The sequence below is a fragment of the Cervus elaphus genome, chromosome 8 (assembly GCF_910594005.1).
Source record: "Cervus elaphus chromosome 8, mCerEla1.1, whole genome shotgun sequence".
NCBI classification, from domain to species: Eukaryota; Metazoa; Chordata; class Mammalia; order Artiodactyla; family Cervidae; genus Cervus; species Cervus elaphus.
Genome location: NC_057822.1, coordinates 23,200,849 through 23,221,368, shown reverse-complemented (window position 1 = coordinate 23,221,368; position 20,520 = coordinate 23,200,849). Strand labels below are relative to the sequence as shown.

Below are 20,520 nucleotides of genomic sequence, written 5' to 3'. Positions count from 1 at the left end.
TTTTCTCACTAAAAACATAGAGACAGTCTTTTTATTCTAAAAAACTTTTATTGGGTAGGGGTCAGGGAAAAGTCCAGGGCCTAGTTTGAGATTTTCAGTTGTACTAAAAGTAAAAGGAATATTACAAAGGCCTCCCTTAAACATCAGCAAGTACAAACACATGCTTAGGTCCAAAGGACAGGGAAAAAAGAAAGCAATAATTTTTTCTCTTTACCCAATTATATTACTTGTGCCTATTCATGCTCAGCGGCTCTGACCAGATTACACAAAGTACAACGTCAATTTTTCAACCAGCTCCTCAGACATTCACGGACTGAGCTGAAGTACCAGACCCCAAGAGAACACTGATGACTCTGTTTCTATCTGGCAGGTGTTGCTAATTCATTGAGAGTTTTAGAGGACAGTCATGATACTGCCTGCTCACTATGGGGACCAGCCAGCTAAATGCGGGGGCCCCCTGAGATCCACCTATCAAGACCTTCCACTCAGTAACCAGGGATATGAATGACCAATCAATGTTTCATTGTGAAGGGCCTCTCTCGAAATAGCAGACCTTCCCTGCTTCCCAGATTTAACTGGAACAAGAAGCACCAGACAACCGGTAAGCCCTTTAAAACTCTATTTCCTGTGGAGGGGAAACTCAACATAACCTGGGGGTGTCTTGGCCCTAATTCAAGCGGCTTTAATTACTGAAGGTCCAAAGACCCTGTTAAATGCCTGTTTCCCCTGTAAGGTGATTCCACAGTAAGGGCCCTGAGGACAGAATTATAAATAACTCCCCGGCATATTTTAAGGTTGTTCTATGGAATTTCCAAACCAGTGATTTCTCAAGTACCTTGTAAAATTCCCTTCCTGTGGCATTTGGGGAAAGCCAAATGAGCATCAGAAAGTTTAAATGCATATTTTGAGGTGATAACACATCTAGAGATAAATGCAGCAGCTTCCTAATAGGCAATCACAGAGGCTCAGGGGTACCCTGTATCTTTCTCAGTATCCATTCACCTGAGGACTGGTTCCCTGGATGGGCAGGAGCAAGTCATCAGCTCAAAGATGTGCCAAAACCATTACTTGGAAGTCACTCCTAATGTTGTTTTACTAACTCAAGCAGGCTCTTATTTCCAAACAGTCGCAAGAATGACTTTACTGCCAATTTTTAAAAGATACATGTCAATGTATGGCAAAAACCACTACAATATTGCAAATTAATTAGCCTCCAACTAATAAAAATAAATGGGAAAAAAAAAGGGGGGGGGAATAAATAAATGGAAAAATAATGATAAAAAATAAAAAAGTTTAAATTATTTTTTAAAAAATTAAAAAAAAGAAGATACTTCGTAATGCTCTGAGATGTTGTGACCTGCTGTCATGAAACTGAAAGACATAAGGACTCAACGATGCTGTGAGGAGAAGAACCTAGAAGTGGCAGAGCAGGCATGGAACCCAGGCCCTCAAAGGCATGCTGGGTCAGGGGTTAGGCAGATCATGGGTCAGGGGTTAGGCAGATCATCTCATTGGGGAGGGCAAAGGTCAGTGGGGTGAAGCACTCTTTCTCATAGTGCCTGTGGGCTACTGTAGGTAAATTCCCTTATTAGGGATGATGTAAATCCAGACTGGATCTACAAGAAAAGCCCCACAGTATTTTATATAAGTATCACAGAGTCAGGAGCATGACCAAATGGACGCTTCAGGGCCCATTTATTCCTTGACAGCAAGCTACAGAATTCCCAATTTATTTATGCAAATAGGAACACACACACAGCCTCTCCAGGAAGGTAGGAAATTTTAATTAAAATGATAAATGCCACTTTCAGTAATAAAGCTTTAATAACCTTGGCAAATAGAATAATGATGTTATTCTTCTTTCCCAAGGCAATGCGGGTATTTTAATGCAAGTCTTTTTATACCTCCCATAAAATTATTCTTGAGAAGAATAGCACCAAATATTTAATATCTTTTTGAGAGGGAGGGATCCTCACTGATAAGGTCAAACATGAAGGGCAAAGACTCTGGAGCCCAAGTGCCTGGGTTCAAATCTCTATTCCACTATCACTCACTCTGTGACATTGAGCAGTCATTAAAACTCTCTGTGTCTCCGTTTATTCATCTTTAAAATGAGGCTAGAGAATTTCCTGGTGGTCCAGTGGTTAGAACTCTGTGCTCTCACTGCTGAGGGCATAAATTTTGATGCCTGGTCAGGGAACTAAGATCCCACAAGCTGTGGCAGAGCCAAAAAACAAAAAGAAAAACAAAAAAAAACAGTGGGTAACAATATACCTCTTAGAGTTGCAGTGATAACTAAATAAGTTAATACATGTAACTTACTTAGAAACTATACCCAGCACAAAAGAAAACAGTCAGTAAGTGTCAGCTAATACATCACCACCACCACCCCGCCACGACCACTATCTTTTCCCAGGGCCTGAGAAAATGTGTACTGACCTCCTGTAACATGTCAGAATCCTCAATGGCTTTGACGGCAGATTTCTTGGATGTTTCCTGAATTTCTCCACCGATGATAAACTCATCCAGGATAAAATAAGCCTTTTCAAAATTAAAGATAATATCTAGCTCACAGACCTGGTAAGACAAAAGCAAATGTGTTGATAAACATGCAGCAGTATCAGGGGAAACACGTGCCAGGGATTCAAGCTTTGCAACGATGACACCCATGTGGCACAGCAAAGATAAAAACATCAGATGGTATTTTTAAGGCCAGAAAAGCAGAACTAGGGGAATCCGAGCCCTGAAAAAAAAGCAAAACCACATTCTATTAAAGCAGAGCATGTCCATAGATAATACTGTTTAATGTCACAACAGGAAATTTGAGGCTCAGTCGAGGTGGGGAGCTGCCCAGTCCATCCTTCCATCAGCACAGGTAAAAGCTGAGTCCTTGCTGATTTCAGGCACAAGGGCAGCTTTGTTGCTCCTGATCACTGGTCTGTAAATTTGGCTCCTAGCTTTAGAACTCTCAGAAGCTCATTCTTCAGAGGCAAATTAGCTCAATTGTGCTAATTTTCCTCAAAACTATGTCTCAAAAAAGTGGTTCTCAAACTTCAGAGTGTGACCCAATCACGCAGAAAGCTCACTGCACACACACTACTGGGCCCCACCTCTGGAGTTTCTGATTCAGTAGGTTAAAGCCTGAGAGGCTGAACTTCTAACGGGTTCCCAAGTGAGGCTAATGATGCTGGTGTGGGGACCACACGTGGAGAACCACTGCCACCGTCACAGACCAGTGCAGAGGCTGATAGATTTGGTTACATGTAGCAAGTAGCAAGACCCATAATCCAAATAAGGCTCACTTCCAATGCTTCCAACCAGCCAGCCAGCGAGGCCCCATCCCTACCGTTTTCCTTCCCACATAGTCCTCAACTCTCCCTTTCCATACCCTCCAGAATGCCTGCTCACTGGAAGCTTTCAGCCTCTCTCACCTTCGCTGCTCACCAGCACTTGATACACTTCGCCAATCCCCTGCTTGAAAATCTCTTCTTGATGGCTGCCTGATGCTGACAATACAGATCAATGCCTGTTTTCCTCCTCCATCTCTGAGGATTCTTCCCAGGCTCCTTGGATGATTTATCTCTCCCTGAACCTTGCATTCATTCAAAAAGTATTTACAAAACGTTTGAGACACATCAACGGACAAAGCAAAAAAATCTCTGCAGCAGGATGCTCACATCCTAGGGACCTGCTCTCCTCTTAAAGACTGATGCTTCTCAAGAGAGCCTCTTTGCGACACATACATTCTCCTGGACGATCTCATTGACTCTCTGCAGCTGAGTCTTGCATCAGGTGACTTAGCAAACTGAGACGCCTGGGCCTGATCTCTCTCAGCAGCGCTCATCCAGTACCTTCACCCACTGACCAGACATCTCTACCTCCATGTTCCTCCATCCAAGTCTTTGAATCCCAAACTGAAGTCAAGCATATTCCTTTCCCTCTAGTCCCTACTTTGCTTAGTAGCTGCAACCTCTATCTAGTAGCTCAATCTCATTTAATCTACATTTATTCCATTCCCCCTCTCTCCCCCACTTCTCCCTCCCTTGATCTCATCCCTCTCAACTGGATCACCAACTCCTACGGATTCCATCTTGTACATAAGCCCATAACCCTTCCTCTCTTGCCCATTTTCACTGCTGCTGCTCAGACCTGCAACATCTCTTGCTTAGGTTGCAGTGACCTTCTTGGTGGTGTCTGTGCCCACAAGAGGCCAACGACCACTAACGTTTTGCTGAAGTGCTCATCAGGCTCCTTTGCTGTGTGAGCTCGTCTGTCCAGGACAATCTGAATTCCTCAGCATGGCACATAGGAATCTCTCCAGCCCGGCCTGCGGCTTACTCGCTGGCTTCCTATGCTGGCACCCACCCCATGCTACAGCTATGCATTCTACAAACTCACCCTGTTCTTTCCTGCCTTTGCTCTTTGCACATTCCAGAAATTCCTGGAACATTCTCCAAATGTCCTTTCCTTTATTCTGCTGACAAAATCAAGTTCATTTTTCAAGGACAAATTCAAAAGTTATAAGCAAAATGATTCCCCCAAATCCTCATTTCTCCCTTTGAGATTTTGCATCACTTCCTGTATGTTCTCTCTTACATCTGGTGTGACTCAGTATACACTTACTTATCAATCACTTCCCCTTGTCCTGTGAGCTCAGGCACAGACGTTGCCTTAGTCATCCTTGTGTCTCTGGAACCTGGCACATAGTAGGATGCAATAAATGTCTGCAGCATGAATGAATGAATCAGCCACCATACAGGCCTTGCTTTTATGCTGCTGGGGACTAATGGCTTCCCAGATCTACAGTCCTCTGGTTTTTATGACTTTACATAAAACAAGTGTCAATATTTTAATAGATTGCTCCATATATTTATGCTTTAGGTCAATAAACTTGCAGACTCTCCAACTGAACCTAGAAGCATAAGAACAAATAAGTACAAAATCACTATAATATATGGCCAGCTCAGAAAAACTAACCTAACTAATCTGCAAACATTATGGTCTCTTCATTCACTAGAAAATAGCATCAAATCAACAAGTGTGGGACTTCCCTGGTGGTCCAGTGGTCAAGATTCCACACTCCCAGTGCAGGGGGCCAGGTTCCATCTTTGGTCAGGGACAATCCCACATGCCACATGATGTGGCCCAACAAAAGAAAAAGGAAAAAGAAATCAACAAGTGTGTGTGTGTAACACACACATCTAAGTTCCCTCTCCCTACAGGGTCTAACTCTTTGTCTCTTTCCCTCTCTCTCTCTGTCTTTCCACACATATACACAAACATACATATATGCATATATATATAGTTTAAGATGAGAATCTGTTCACTGGGACATGATACTATAATCTAGGTCTTCCCCAGACCATTAGGGTTTCCTCTTGAGAACAACCATCAGAAAAAGGATGGCATTATAAAAGTACATGTTCTCAGCTTATAAATCCATTCTTTTATTTCTAGAACACTTTCACTCCAGGAATTTGAATGACAGTGGAACCAAACTTCTCAGGCAAAAATGTGGAAAGATCATAGTATAGGTTAAAAGTAGAGCACTGGACTGGGGATAATATTTCCAACATATATAATAGAAAGGGACATACACTATACAAGATATAGAAAGTGAAGTGAAAGTTGCTCAATCGTGTCTGACTCTTTGCGACCTGATGAACTATACAGTCCATGGAATTCTCCAGGCCAGAATATTGGAGTGGGTAGCCTTTCCCTTCTCCAGGAGATCTTCCCAAGCCCAGGTTTCCTGCATTGTAGGCAGATTCTTTACCAGCTGAACCACAAGGAAAGCCCAAGATATAGAAAGAATTCCTGTAGATCCCTAAGATAAACACCACAGCATAAAAAATCAAATAAGAGCTGTCAAGAAGCAATTAATGGACAAGGCAAGCAATGGAAAAGGCCAATATACATCCAATGACATACATAGCCTCACTAGTTATCCGAAAAATGCAAATTGAATTAATGACCATCTGACTATTATGAAGAGAGAATACTCATTGCTGTTAAGTGTATGGATAAATAGGTACTCACACTCACTGCTGGTGGAATTTGTAAACTTTACAGGCCATTTTGAAGGCTCAAATTGTAGTGTCCATCAATTTTAAATGTACAAATCCTTTGACCCAATAATTCTGAAAAGAATTTATTCCTATGCTATACCCAAACTAATATACAATAATATGTATTAACAACAAGGATGATGGTAGCATCATTTTTAATAACAACTGGAAACAACTCAAAGTCCAGCCATAATGGAATTGCTTAAATAAAGTATGGTCTGCCCCTACTTGGTATTGTATCATATACCATGGAAATTCTATGTTTAAGTTGAAAAGAGTAAAGTAGATTTCCATGGATAGGCAGGGAAATAGTTTCTAAGACAGGCTAGTAAGAGGAACAACAGAAAGTTGCAGAATAATATGCATAATGCAATCCCATTTTTTTTTACTTAAAAAACTGTATACATCTAGAAGGATACATTAAAAAAGGATACATTAAAAATTGCAATTTTAAACAATACAGATAAACAGGAAGAAAGCACCATAGATTAGACATTCATGCACATCAAAGAAGGTACAAGAAGTAAGCAGTTACCAGAGGTCAGGAGAGGCGGGAGGTCAGGAGTTACAGTAGTAAGAGCTGGGGAACCCCAGAGTTCAAGGCAGGTGTAGACCAGGAGTCGAGGACAGACAGGAACCTCATTAGGAGAAACCAGCAACCAGAATCCTGTGAAGTGAACTTGACAGATACTAATCCAAGTCCTCTGGGAAGGTCTCATACCCCACTCTCCACTCTTCAAGCAGCAACTATCCCCAAGGCTATCGACCTCACCAGCAGCCACAAGGCAATTAATTTAGTGCACCAAGTTTCAAGGGATGGGATAAGGTAAGGTGACAGGCAAAGCCAGATACTCACAACACCCACATACACACACACATGCACACTTTGATTATACAGTTACTTGTTCCAGATCATAAGGGAACTTGTGATGTGCTGCACAAGTTCTATTGGCCTTAGAAAGAACGTTACAAATGAGCAAGACTCATATACAGCAATTCCAAAATACTATTCGCTATTCTTTGAATCTAACACCAAAGGGTTATTGTACCTGAGAGTAAGACAAGAACTTAAGATTTAATGCAGATTTTTTCAGCTACTGTCTAAATACTCAAACATCACTTCTAATTCTACCTTCAGGGTGCTGCCCCACTATATCAGAAATATACCCTTGATGCTCAAATGAGTGCCCTCCATTTTATGCAAAAGCTCATGGCTTCCGTGTTAACAAAAACGTGAGCCCCTTTCCTCATCTTTTCTCATTTTTTTCATGTCTCTGTGTTCTGGAAGAAAGCTTATAAAGGAAGAAGCAGCGGTCATTTAATGTTATCTTTGATCCCCCAGCCTTGTGCTTGACTACCATTTTCCTGCAATTTGGCTTGAGGGACTTCTATTATAGCAGAACACATGATGTAGGGAGAGGATCTCCAGCATTTCAATAATTAAATCCTTTTGGATAGAATCTAAGAAGACCTTCCCTTACTGAATTCTGTTCTAAAGAAAATACAAAAAGTTCAAGTTACATACAGCAAGTACATAAATGTATATATAAAACAATAATGCAAAGTATAGAGTACATAGCAACCGACAGTTTACAAAGTGTTGTTAATTACACCACATCTCTGATCCTCACAATAGCCCCCATGAGCTTTAGCAAAGTAAGTATTTCTATTAAACTTTGTGCGTGTCATTTTTCTTATCTGTGAATCAATGATGAGCCAAATCATGGGTCTGGTGAGAGAGCCGGCTGACACAAGGGTCCAGGAGGACACAGAGCATCCCTCTGCTGACAACAGGCAAACTCCCTAAATCAAGATCAAACCTCTCCGGGACAGCAACATCCACACCATCAGTAAAATCTCATGTGGCATCCCGTAATGGGAAATTGGCAGGTGTCTAAATCCTCAATCTGACACTTATCTCCTGACCCTAAGAGGCATTGCCTCTTAGAGTCTATAAATTGGGCTTCATGCTACTTAAGGAAGACCAAAAGATTAACTAGTTAATCCCTATAAATCTCTTGGGAATTGAAAAGTGCTAAAAAAAAAAAAATACATAAATAAGTAGCCTGAGATTTTGATTCATCTGTCACAGGAAGGTAATATTTTCTAGGGTTATGATTAGCTCAATGCAGGTATTTTTCTGGGAGAGTGTAAGGGTAAAATTCAAGGAAACCTTCAATATTAACACAAGAGGAAAAGAAGACCAAAGAGAAATATATTATACCTGAGATGATGTCATGATACTCAGTATTTCTGGGTTTACTCATCATAGTTAATTAATAAAAACCAAACATCTACTGGGCACAGAACTTTGAGCTGCTCTTAGCTTAATGAAAGATTCATTGAAGTTTTTTTAGTGCATTAAATTTTGGTCCATGACAAAGACAGGGCTTCTAAAGGTATGCCAAAATAGGATGAAAAATTAATGTTGGAGAAATTGGAATGCGTTCTGATTCTGCTTATCCTTTAACTGGGTTTAGAATAAGTGAAGGTGATTCAAATTCCCTTGAGAAAGCAATGTGTTCTGAAATATCTGATATTGGGCAAATAAGATTGAGATCAAAATTCAGTCCCAATTCACTGTTGGATACATCTAAGAAAACACAACAGGTCACACCACAGTGCAGAAATGAGGGGGAGAAGGCAGGTTATGGGAAAGTCTGAGCCTCAGGAGAACTCTGTTGCAAAAGGCCAAGTCGGCAGTTTATTTCAAAAAAAGTACTGCAATGTCGGAATTCATTTGAATAACTGAAAGCATAAAATTAAATAAACTCCAGTTTGAAAACATGCCATTACATATTTGGAAATACCTCTTTAAAAAATGAAAATAAACTTGGTGAACCAGGAGAGAGCAAAAGAAAAATGGTCTGTCTTATCACTTCTAAACACTGACCAACAAACTGAAATTTCTGAAGCAATATTTAGGTCTTATAACATCATTTACAAAGGAAAAAAAAAAAAAAGGAAGAACCAAAGACAGAAAGGAAGGGAGGGAGGGCAAATTAATCCGGAAACCTTCCAAGAACTCATCTTTGTGAAAACTGTTGCAACAAATCTTATAAAATCTTAACCAGTACCTCTAATGCTATTCATTCCATTATATAGAATACACTACAGAAAACTCTTAAGGAAGCAAATTCTCCTAACAGTACTTAAAAATCTTCAGTGAACAAGGGGGTGGGGAAGAGAGTATTACTGAGAAGAACACATTTTCCTAGTCTACTAATTCATTTCTTGAGACTGTGAACTAAATAAAAAGTTTCCGGAACATTTGCTATAACTTGATCCAGAGCTGGTGCCAAGTGTTGGAAAAAACAGACGTGTAAGTCCCTGGTCATGATCTCCAGAGACTTGCAATTTGGTGGCAGGCAAATGGTGTACAAGTTGAGGATAAAACAAGGCTGGTCCATGTTGCTGGAGCACTGGATATGCCAGGGATAAAAAGAAGAAAAGTGAGAAGGCTGGAGAAGTGGGGTCTGGGGCCGATGTGTAGAACAAGAAAATGCCGGGCTAAGAAATTTCAATTTTATCCATTAAAGCTGGAGGAGAGTGACTGAGGAGGCATGTCATCTGAGATCGGTGCCTTGGAAGGATGGTGATAATGAACAGGCCAGGAAAGGGAAGCAGAGATGAGCCCAGAAACAGAAAGGGGCAAAGAGGAGGTTTAAAAGAAAAGCAAAACTGTAATACCAGTGAGAGTGAAACAAGATGAGCTTCAGTCCAATTTGAATAGATGGAGGGAGACCTAAGTAAAGGGTGGAGAAAGATGTAAGAAACAATGTCCTTTTGCACTGAAAGATCCTGGGACATAATAATTCTAATCATAAGACTGAAGAGGTTTTCAGAAGATGGTTTTAGTCCTTGTCACATTAAGGCTGAGATGACCACAAAGAAGCCCAGTGAAGACCGTCACCAGCAAAGTGAAGAAGAGTCATCTGGTGATGGGTTTCCAGGAGAGAAAGTCTAGTAAACACACAGGAGAGGGAAAACAGCAAGAGGGCATTTCAAAGGGAGGGAGGGAGCTGGGGAAGAAATCAAGCTGGGGTCTTGAGAGACACATGTTGAGAGTCAGCAGAACTCAGGGTCAAGGGGAGATAGGAGTGGATTTAAAGACAGGGTTGTGATGAGCAAGGGTGCAGGGCTGCAGAGACGTGAAGGCGGGTGAAGAGTAAAGAATCATCACTGGTGTTGACCATTAAGATTTCCTTGGAGGAGTAAAGGTGAAGTCAAGCCATAAGTGCAACAAAGTATAAGTTCTGACATCAGGGCAGCTCTGAGAGTATGTTCTAGGAGGTAAATGCATGGAGGCTAGATAGCAACGTGAAGGGTAAGGATTTTGGTCTTCTTTCTTTATTTGTCTTACATACAAATAATATTAAAGAAACACTTGGGTGTTTAGTAAAAGAGACCAGCGTGTGTATCGTGTGCAACTCTTTGTGACCCCACAAACTGTAGCACACCAGGCCCCAGGCTCCTCTGTCCATGGCATTCTCTAAGCATGAATACTGGAGTGGGTTGCCATTCCCTTCTCCAGAGGATCTTCCCGACTCAGGGATTGAATCCAGGTCTCCCACATTGCAGGCAGATTCTTCACCGTCTGAGCCACCAGGGAAGCCCCCCCAAAAAAGAAACCAGAGAGGGGATTAAAAAGTCATAATAGAAAAGAGAAGACAGTCCATGGAGACGAAGGGACAAAATATTCAGGAATCCTTCACAATTAAATTGTAGTTCATGGAAGCAAGGTGTCTAGTTGTGACTAGGGCCTGGAGATACACACGCCACTTGCTTCTGATAAGCTTTGGATCTTCCATTTACTAAGAATTACAGGAAGTAGGGAAAGCCTTCTGTTCTGGTCCTCGGTACAAACACAGTTCATACCTTAGACTTGACAGAGAGAGAGAAGAAATGTGATGACAGACTTAGAACTGAAGTCAGAGTTGGTGTGGAGACCAACTCATTCTAAATACCAGGACACCACTTACATTTCCAAAGTATTTGTCCAGCAACTCCACATAACGATGCACAATCTCTAGGGTCAAGAGCTCATTGTCCTGATTTTCTACTGCACAGCAAAAATATAAACTAGCATACCTTGAAAAGGAAAAAAAAAAAGATAACGTAAAATAGGATGACACATTACACAACCTGACGATGGTTTTTTCTATGAATATGCAGTTACCTCCTCCTCTCCAGGCAGTCTCCCTGTTCACATTCAAGACGGAAACATCATTCACCACATTCAATATCCTCCCAAAATGTAAAACAGCATACAGAAAAAACATGGTCGTGACTGGATCATTTCCGTTAATTATGTGAAAGATCCTCAACAAAACTGTAGCTTGAGGCGCTGTGATCAGGGGACAGAGTCCTTTAATCAGGGTCTACTCATGCTTCCTTGGTTGGTGAATTGTCCTGTCTAAAGTCCAAACCCCCGACCAAGGGGCCCAGGGGCCCACATTGCCCACCCTCTCACTTTACCTTTACCACAGTATATCCCATCCTTCGCTTGTTAGGTCCTCCCTCCATGTATGTTTCTTCTGCCTGGAATACTCCTCCCCTCCCCATTCATGGGGCTCTCTCCCACTTCTCCTGCAGCTCTGAACGTGGACGTCCTTGCCCTCAGGAAATCTCTGTCCTCTCTGACTGCCCTGGATGCCCCTGCCACGCATTGCTGTGCCTCCCCTTCCCCCAAAGGGTGTCTAGCACCATCCACTCCGTAATTTATGGCCTGTCTCTCCTCCACTAGGTCAGTTGCTTCCCAAAGGCAGGTACTGAGCCTGCCTTGTTCACTGTTGTTTATCCAGTAGCTGTAAACAGTAGCTGTTGAGAGAACTGCTGAAGTCTATTCTTCATGTAATAGTTTAAATCACAACTGAACCCAAAGTTATAGAAACCAGCAGGCAGAGAGAAGCAAATATTCCCTTTTGCCTTTCCATCCCTGAGATGCTTATTACTGTAAGGTGCCTTCACTTACATCTCTCATGATGCTCGTATGAAAAGCTTTGACACAGGGCCCAGCAGAAGAAGCTTTGCCCAGGCACTTCCTGGTAATTTACTCAATTAAATAGAGCCTTCAATGTTACCCTTGTCTTTCCTCTTCTGGTTTTGTAAACATCCCTCGTGAGAGCCTTTCTAATGTGCATTTTGCTTCTGAAAGTTGCAGTATGATATTAGATGCAGGGTCACATCAGTTATGTCCTGGTCCTGGCTTAGGCATCAGTTATCTGGGTCTTTATGTGCAAACGACTTTACCTCTCGGGGTCTCGGTTTCCTCATCCAGAAAGGGAGGTCCCTTTCTAGTATGGTCATGCCATGGCAATCAGGTGCAGTAATGATAAGATATAAAGGCTTTAAAATCAGGGGGGAAAATCTGGATTTTTCTGCCAGTTACCATACAATTATTGCAACTGGGGATTAATTACTTAAATTCTCTGTAGCTTCAGTTTCCTCATCTGCAAATGTGAATAACAAAGAGCTTCTCATCTTTCTAGCACATTAACCTTTTTTTCTATAGCATGTTACTAACTGAAACTGTTTTGTTTACTTAATAGATGAATAAGTTCCAAGAGACCAGGAATGCTCTATGTCTTGTTCGCTACTGCATCTACAGTCATTAGAACAGTGTTGGAAATATAATAGATGCTCATAAAATATTTCTTGAATGTATGCATATATTATCAACATGTAAGTTATCTAAAATAAGTAGCTAGAATCCATCCTGGTACATGGAAAACCGTTCAGTAAATGAGAGTTCTCTTCCATTTAGTCTATTGGTACAAACATTTGGGCTTCAGCCTTCAAAGTTTACAGTAAATGATGGAATTGGTGCTGCAATCTAGAATGCTTAGGATTAAACAAACGAAACAGTAATGAGAAATTCAGTTCTCAAAAAGTTACTCACACCTTTTATAAACAAGTTTTAGCTCCTTCCAGTCAACGAAACTGCTTGTTCTCTGACCACGGGAGAGAATAATCTGAACAATTTCGCGCGTGATCTTTTTCCTTTCCTTGTCAGGGAGAGTAGTATACCATTTCTGCAGCCGTAATTTCCCTTGTCGACTGAAGAGCAATATGAAATGTATCTAGAACAAATAAAGGACAGGGAAAACAAAAAGATGGAATTTGGTCAGATAAATCATTCTACCATAGATATTAAAATTCAGCAGCAGGGTTTTCAAAGGAGTATAAGTTGGAACAGAGGAAAAATACTTACCAGTATGAAAACTATCCCATCTGGAAATGACATTTAACCCAAAAAGAACAAAGAAATGTATACAGTGCAAACATAACTTATTTATACTACAGGAGATACGTTCTCTTAATTCATTTTATGAGTCACAAACTCATTATAGGGATATACCATCTCTCCATTTCTCCCACCTCCCCAATCCTTGCAACTACTGTTCTATTCTCTGCTTCTATGAGTTTGATGTTTCCAGATTCCATATATAAGTAATACCAAGCAGTATCTGTCTTTCTGTGCCTGACTTATTCCACTTAACGTGATGTCTTCTAGGTTCATCCATGTTGTTACAAATTACAGGTTTTCTTCTTTTGCAAGGCAGAATAATATTCCACTGTGTGTATATGTATATATGTATGCATAAACACACACCATACTTTCTCTACCCATTCATCTGACAATGGACACAGTTTGATTTCTATATTTGGACTACTGTCAATAATGCTGCAATGAACATGGGGGTGCGGTTACCGCTTTGAGAAACTGATCTCCTTTCCAATGCAAACATACCTAGATGTAGCATTTCCCTTGGAACTATACCTAGAAGTACTATCATATGGTAGTGTTACTTTTAAATTTTTCATGATGGCTGTACCAATGGACATTCCCACCAGCTGTGTGCAAGGGCTCCCTTTTCTTCACACCCTCACCAACACTTCTCATCTCTTGCCATTTTGATAACAGCCATTCTAACAGGTATAAGGTGACATATCATTGTTCTTTTGATTGACATTTCCCTAATGATCAGTGATATTGAGCATCTTTTCAAATACCTGTTGGACATCTATATGTCTTCTTTGGAAGTATGTCTCTTCAGGTCCTTTGCCAATTTTTTAATCAGGTTATTTGTTCCTTGCTATCTACTTGCTTGAATTCCTTACATATTTTGGGTGTTAACCTATTAACAGATGTATGATTTGTAAAGATTTTCTTCCATTCCATAAGTTGTCTTTTTACTCTGTTGTCTCATTTGCTGTGCAGAGGCATTGCACAGAGTTGGATGCAATCTTATTTGTCTATTTTTGCTTCTGTTGCCTATGCTTTTAGAGTCATATCCAAAATATCATTGGCCAAACCAATGTCAATGTCAAGAACTATTTTCTGTATGTTTTCTTCTAATAGTTTTACAGTTTAACAGTTTCAGGCCTTACATTTAAGACTTTAATCCATTCTAAGTTGGTTATTGTATCTGAAGTGAGATAAGGGTCCAATTTCATTCTTCTGTATGTGGATGTTAGTTTTCCTAACCATTTATTAAAGAAACTGTCCTTTCTCCATTGGGTGTTCAAAGATCAAACTAAATCTCAAATGTAAGTTCTTTGAGGGTTACTTGGCTGAGACACTTAGAATCAAATTGTCTTTGGCATCACAATATTTAACAATTTAGATAGTGTTGACCACATTAGGGAGAAGCCTGATTTTATTTTCAATTAAGTTTCAAAATGTGTATTTGAAATGCTTGTTCCCATTTAAGTGAATTTTGAAAGCTTTAAATGGATAGAAGGCACTGTGATATGTAGAAACTTACTGTGGAACCTGGGGGGTAGTAAAGATTTGTTTTCCAGTAATTGTCAGATGATCTGATCTTCATTTTATAAGAGATTAAGTTTTCTCAGTCTATAGTATGAAAAGATCAATTCCAGAATCATAATTTATTTTGTAGTTTTTTACAAAATAAAATTCATTATTGAGGTTAATTGTGTCATGGAGGGAATAATATATATTAGGAACCAAAATAATTAAAATTCTCAAACTTTACAAATATTCAACTCTTTTTATTAAAGAGATTTGGCTCTGAATGTCACAGCATATGTCATATGTCATACAAACTCAGCAGGTGGAGATATCTGAAAACCAAAAGAAACCAGGCTCTTTCTTCAGGGCATCCCCTGAAGAATTTGAAGTCTTCTTAATAAGTTATATTCTCTCTTAGGAAAAAAAAAAAAAAAGACCTTATAACAAGGTCTTGAAAAACCAAGACATAGAAAATGAATAGAAAGCAAGTTATAAAGTCCTGCTCATCTAGCCATTTTAAGAAAAATCACCCTCAGTCTGGAATTTTAAGCACCTAGTTAGAACATAGCATTTTCTTAAACACCCATTTCACTATCAGTGCAGGTGTAGATAATTCAATAATGAAACAACCACCACTTTCTAAGAATCATATTGAGAGAAAGATATTTTTAGCTTCTAAGAAGAGATCATCATAAAAGTGACATTCTAAAAGTACGAAATTGAATGGGAATAGAATAATAAAACTTCAGGATCTTGAGAACAAGGTTCAGCTTTGGATTATCACCAGTAGATAAGACTATTCAACCCTATTTCAAGTGAATGGTCAGATCTTTGCTAGAGAAACGAAATTCACATATTTTCTGGGTGTTGACTTTGCATCTTCTGTCAGAACATTTTCTTCTTCCCATGTAACCTAAATCTCTTCTGTTACAATTTAAACCGATTTTCCCTGATTTTATCCACAGAGCATATTAAAGGACAATATATCACTATCCTTGAAATAATAAGTAAGTCTCCACATATTTGAAGACAGGCTTTAAAGTGTATCTGGAGTCTTTTCCTTCCAAAAGAAATTACCTGGTTTCATGTCTTCTTATTGGGTCTATTACCAGATTTCAAAACTGTCATTGTTACAGTTCCTCCAGGACTACTTCACAGATAAATGTCACTTTTAATTTAAAGAGCTCAGATCAATGCCCAAAGTTCCAGTGAGAGGCTGGAATTATTGCTGAGTTTAATTGTGGATTACTTTCTAGTTCTCTTGCAACCTTCTCTCAAGATCAAGTGCCTGCCTTCTTAAACGGATCATCAAGGTAGAAAATAAAGACAGAACTCTTTTTCATTCTAACAATGAATTCAAAGAGAAACGATGATCAAGAATATAATACGGTCATATTCATGAGGTCATTTTAAATATAAAAATGTGTTTCAGATTCAAAAGAAGCAACAAATAGGTTCAAGTTTTTCCAATCATTGCATTGATTAAGACAGTGTTGAAAGATTTCATTCTCTCAGGTTCTACTCTGAGGAAGAAGGAGCTTGTGTTGTGGTGTCTGGTGTCTGTTACATCTCAAACTGAACAATGCGGCATGAGAAAACTGGTGGAATGAATTGTAGTGACTCACAGGAGTTCATTGCCTCTAGCAATTAATGTTATCCAATTTATCTGCTTAGTCAGTCAAGGCATATTTGGATAATATGTTTCAAGAGATTAATCAAATACCATTTTTGATCAGCATTAGCTTAAAGAGTATGAAAAAAAAAGGCAATTGGAAAGTTGTTTTTTTTTTCATAATATACACAGAGTTGACTTGAATTCAAGTTGATGTCATGAACAAACTTCATCTGACTTCAGAAAACAACACCTAGGCATTTTGTTTCAATAACACTGCTGAGAAGAAGGGAATAATACAGAGGTTGACTGGTAATCCTCTTCTGGGAAATGCCAACTCCAGAAATAACCCTAAAATCCAATGCAGTGTGATGAGCAAGGCTGACTTCTTATATCGGTGCCAACTGCTCTGGCCTCGGGTGGGCATCTGGCTTCACCGAGATCTCCCTCCCTCATTCAAGGTTAACCTGAGATGATCTGAGAGGAAATAATCACACTGGCAGCTAAATTAACTGTATTTCAGAGACCTTAAAGTACAGATTTATTCACGCAATGCATATTTACTGAGTACCTACTATGTGCACCATGAACCTACAACATAAAACTTCTTTATGTTCTTTACCTTGAACAGCTTTTAATCATGACAAAGAGTCAAAAAAAAAAAGTAAACGTATTTAATTAAACCACAGGCCTTTACGTCTTCTGTTGGTGGTGGGTGGTTTAGTCACTAAGTTGTGTCCAACTCTTGCGACCCCATGGACCGTATCCCACCAGGCTCCTCTGTCCATGGGGTTCTCCAGGCAAGAATACTGGAGTGGGTAGCCATTTCCTTCTCCAGGAGATCTTCCCGACCCAGGGATTAAACCTGGGTCTCTTGCACTGCAGGTGGATTTTTTACAGACTGAGCTACCAGGGAAGCCCTTATCTCTTCTATCTCCCAAAATGCCACTAAAATGACAATAGCAAAATTTCTTTAGTGCATTAACCCTCAAAGGCCAGGAGAATGGCAGGGGATGTGAAAGCAGCCAAGAGATTTCAACAATTCTTCGGAAGATGGAAGGAGACAGAAGACTGATAACTAACTTAGCAACTTAAGGAAAACTGTAGCTTGAGGTAGATTCCAAAGAGGAAACCAGAGAAAGTCTGAGAGTAGCACTTGGGGGTACCATAGCCCCCCAAAGTTCTAAAAACAGGGACACTGGCTAAAGGTCTACCTACAGAGTGGTTGGCATGGACCACCTATGGCATTCCTGGGGGATTACAGTTAAGTGAGAACACTGATGCATGTGTACACACACAGTACACACGCATATACACACACTCCACAGTAAGTTCCCAGCTGCTTTACTCAAGGGTACAGAAATTAAGTGGAATCCAGGTATTCCATCTGGGGCATCTCTTGGCTCAGCTTCCTCGGGCCCCCAGTCAGTAACGGGTGGCAAGCAACTGGCAATGCCAATAAGGCTTGGTTTACCCAACCTGAGAAGCTCAAATCTGTACAAAGCCATATTTCTTCCCAGGCGGCCGAGTGGTCAAGAATCTGCCTGCCAATGGAGAAAATGCAGGTTCACTTCCTGGGTCAGAAAGAGCCTCTGGAGGAGGAAATGGCAACCCACTCCAGAATTCTTACTTGGAAAACTCCATGGACAGAAGAATCTGGCAGGTTCCATGGGATCACAAAGAGTTGGATACGACTGAGCATGTACACGTGCGCGCGCGCGCGCGCGCACACACACACACACACACACACACACACACTACTTCTTTACTTAAGGCTTACGTTACCTCTCTCAGGGGACTTACACAAGTAATCTACATCCACAAAAAGAAATATTTACAGACATCTGCAACCCTCCTGGACCTTAAACATAATTCAGAGCTGCAAAGCTATATATGCATCTTCACCAAGAGAGGAACATGTTCCTCACCTCTACCACCAAACTCTGTTGTATAAAAAAGCTCATCTGTTAATTAGGAAACTGAATGATTCCTCCCTGAAGACACTAAATGGCAGAGAAAAGATCTCTAGGTACTAACAACAGAGCCTCCCAGGCCACCTGACTATGCCCCCAGAACTGTCTAGTAGCATCTTAGCACCCGCTTTTAAATATGAGTAGAGGCCAAGGATTACCTGACATCTGAGAATAGTCTCTAATGTCAAAGAAAGAGACTAAAACGAACAAATAGAAAAAAAAAGTACAGTGGATATAGTAAGAAAGCATGGAGCAGGACAAACTGTTACACACACACACAAACATGAGTATGCTCAGAGAGTTCAAAGAAGATGGAGTTCCTATATCAATAAAACAAAAGCAGGATTCTATGGAGGAAAAAAGAGATAAGAAAAAAACTCTTGTGAATTAAAAAGTACGATAACCAAAATAAAGCCAAAGGACAAACAGAAAAACAGAAGGAAAATTAGAGGAAAAGATAAAACTATTGAGGAGTCAACCCAGAAGGTGCAAAATTCAGAGAGCTAAAAGGGAGATAATGGGAGAAAATCTCAAAGAAAGAATTCAAAAAATGTCCTAGGTCTAACAAGATGAGACGTCAGATTAGATAGGCTCATCATGTGCCCAGCATGAAGAATATTAAAAGGACATTGCAGGAAAGAACTCTCATGATAAGGAGAATAGCTTAAGAGATTCCAGGAGGACAAAAAGTTCACACTCAACAGATCAGCAATCAAAAGAGGACAGGACTCCTGACCTGCAGCTGTTAGAAGACTAGATGTCTACATCCAACCAAATTATCAACTCAGTGAAAGAGAGGAAGAGACCTTTGGTTTTCACCCTTGCATAGACTAAAAATGAAGAGAAAAATAAAGAAGACATTTGCATCTAGCTTCCCTGGAGGCTCAGTGGGTAAAGAAATCTGCCTGCCAATGCAGGAGACACAGGTTCCATCCTTGGGTGAGGAAGATCCCCTGGACAAGGAAAGGGCAATTCACTACAGTATCTTTTCCTAGGAAACCCCATGGACAGAGGAACCTGGCAGGCTACAGTCCATGGAGTGGCAAAAGAGTCAAACACATCTAAGCAACTCAACAACAACTATCTTCCTTAGGAAGCCACTGGAAGATGTCTCTAAGCAAAGTGTAGGAGAGAGTTAGATATGGTTACCTAGAGTACAGACTTCCCAGGTGGCACAGTGGTAAAGAGTCCGCCTGTCAATGTAGGACCCGTAAGAGACACAGGTTTGATCTCTGAGTCAGGAAGATCCCCTGGAAGAGGGCATGGCAACCCACTCCAGTATTCCTGCAGGCATCAGAGAATGAGATGGCTGGATGGCATCACCGATGCAATGGACATGAACTTAGGCAAACTCCAGGAGATGGTGAGGGACAGGGAAGCCTGGAGTGCTGCAGTCCATGAGGTTGTAAAGAGTTGGACATGACTGGGCGACTGAACAACAAGAACCTAGAGTACAGGGAACCCCAAGCAAATGGTGGCGAAAGGAAAGACCAGAATAACAGCCACATGCCAGATCAAGAAAGCAACCATTTCGGACGGAAGTGGTGGAGGCTGGAGGAAGAGGTGGGGAAGGGAGTGACAGAATTTATAGATCATTTCATTCCTTTTTATAGTTGGAAAACATATCAATAGTCATATGCAAGATCTGTCAGATGACTGGGGGGAAAAATAATGATAGCTATATAGAAAACCAGACAGTAGAAAAAATACTTACCAACTTCAGAAAAAGAAATGATACAAGCAAGAAATCATAATCTTAGTTCTCAAAACTACTTCAGGAGAAAGAGAAGTGAGGAAATATGTGTGTGAGCAAAAGAGAAGTACATGCTCAGTTACCATTAGTCAGGAGATAATGTAAAGAATTCTGAGTAGAAAACTGCCAGCATAAGCATATTACTTAGAAATATAGATGGAAATACACAAAGTGCTTGGTTACCCAGTCATGTCTCTGTGCGACCCCATGGACTATAGTCCACCGGGCTCCTCTGTCCATGGAGTTTTCCAGGCAAGAATACTGAAGTGGGTTGTCACCAAAGGAAAGGCTGCAATTATTGAAACTAATTGCCTCTAGGAGAATACAGTAAAGAAGAAGAGTTGCTGTGTTTCATT

The 20,520-nt window shown here is 40.5% G+C and overlaps 1 protein-coding gene across 1 annotated transcript in view; it reads right to left on the bottom strand.

Moving 5' to 3' along the window:
• AP1S3 (adaptor related protein complex 1 subunit sigma 3) overlaps nt 1-20,520 on the bottom strand; it is a 68,324-nt gene that overhangs the window by 6,719 nt on the left and 41,085 nt on the right. Inside the window, exons 2-4 of the mRNA XM_043909876.1 lie at nt 12,972-13,150; nt 11,051-11,159; nt 2,440-2,577 (exon numbers count right to left, since the gene is read on the bottom strand). Of these exons, the coding sequence (XP_043765811.1) occupies nt 2,440-2,577; nt 11,051-11,159; nt 12,972-13,150 (426 nt within the window). The remainder of the gene's footprint in view (nt 1-2,439; nt 2,578-11,050; nt 11,160-12,971; nt 13,151-20,520) is intronic.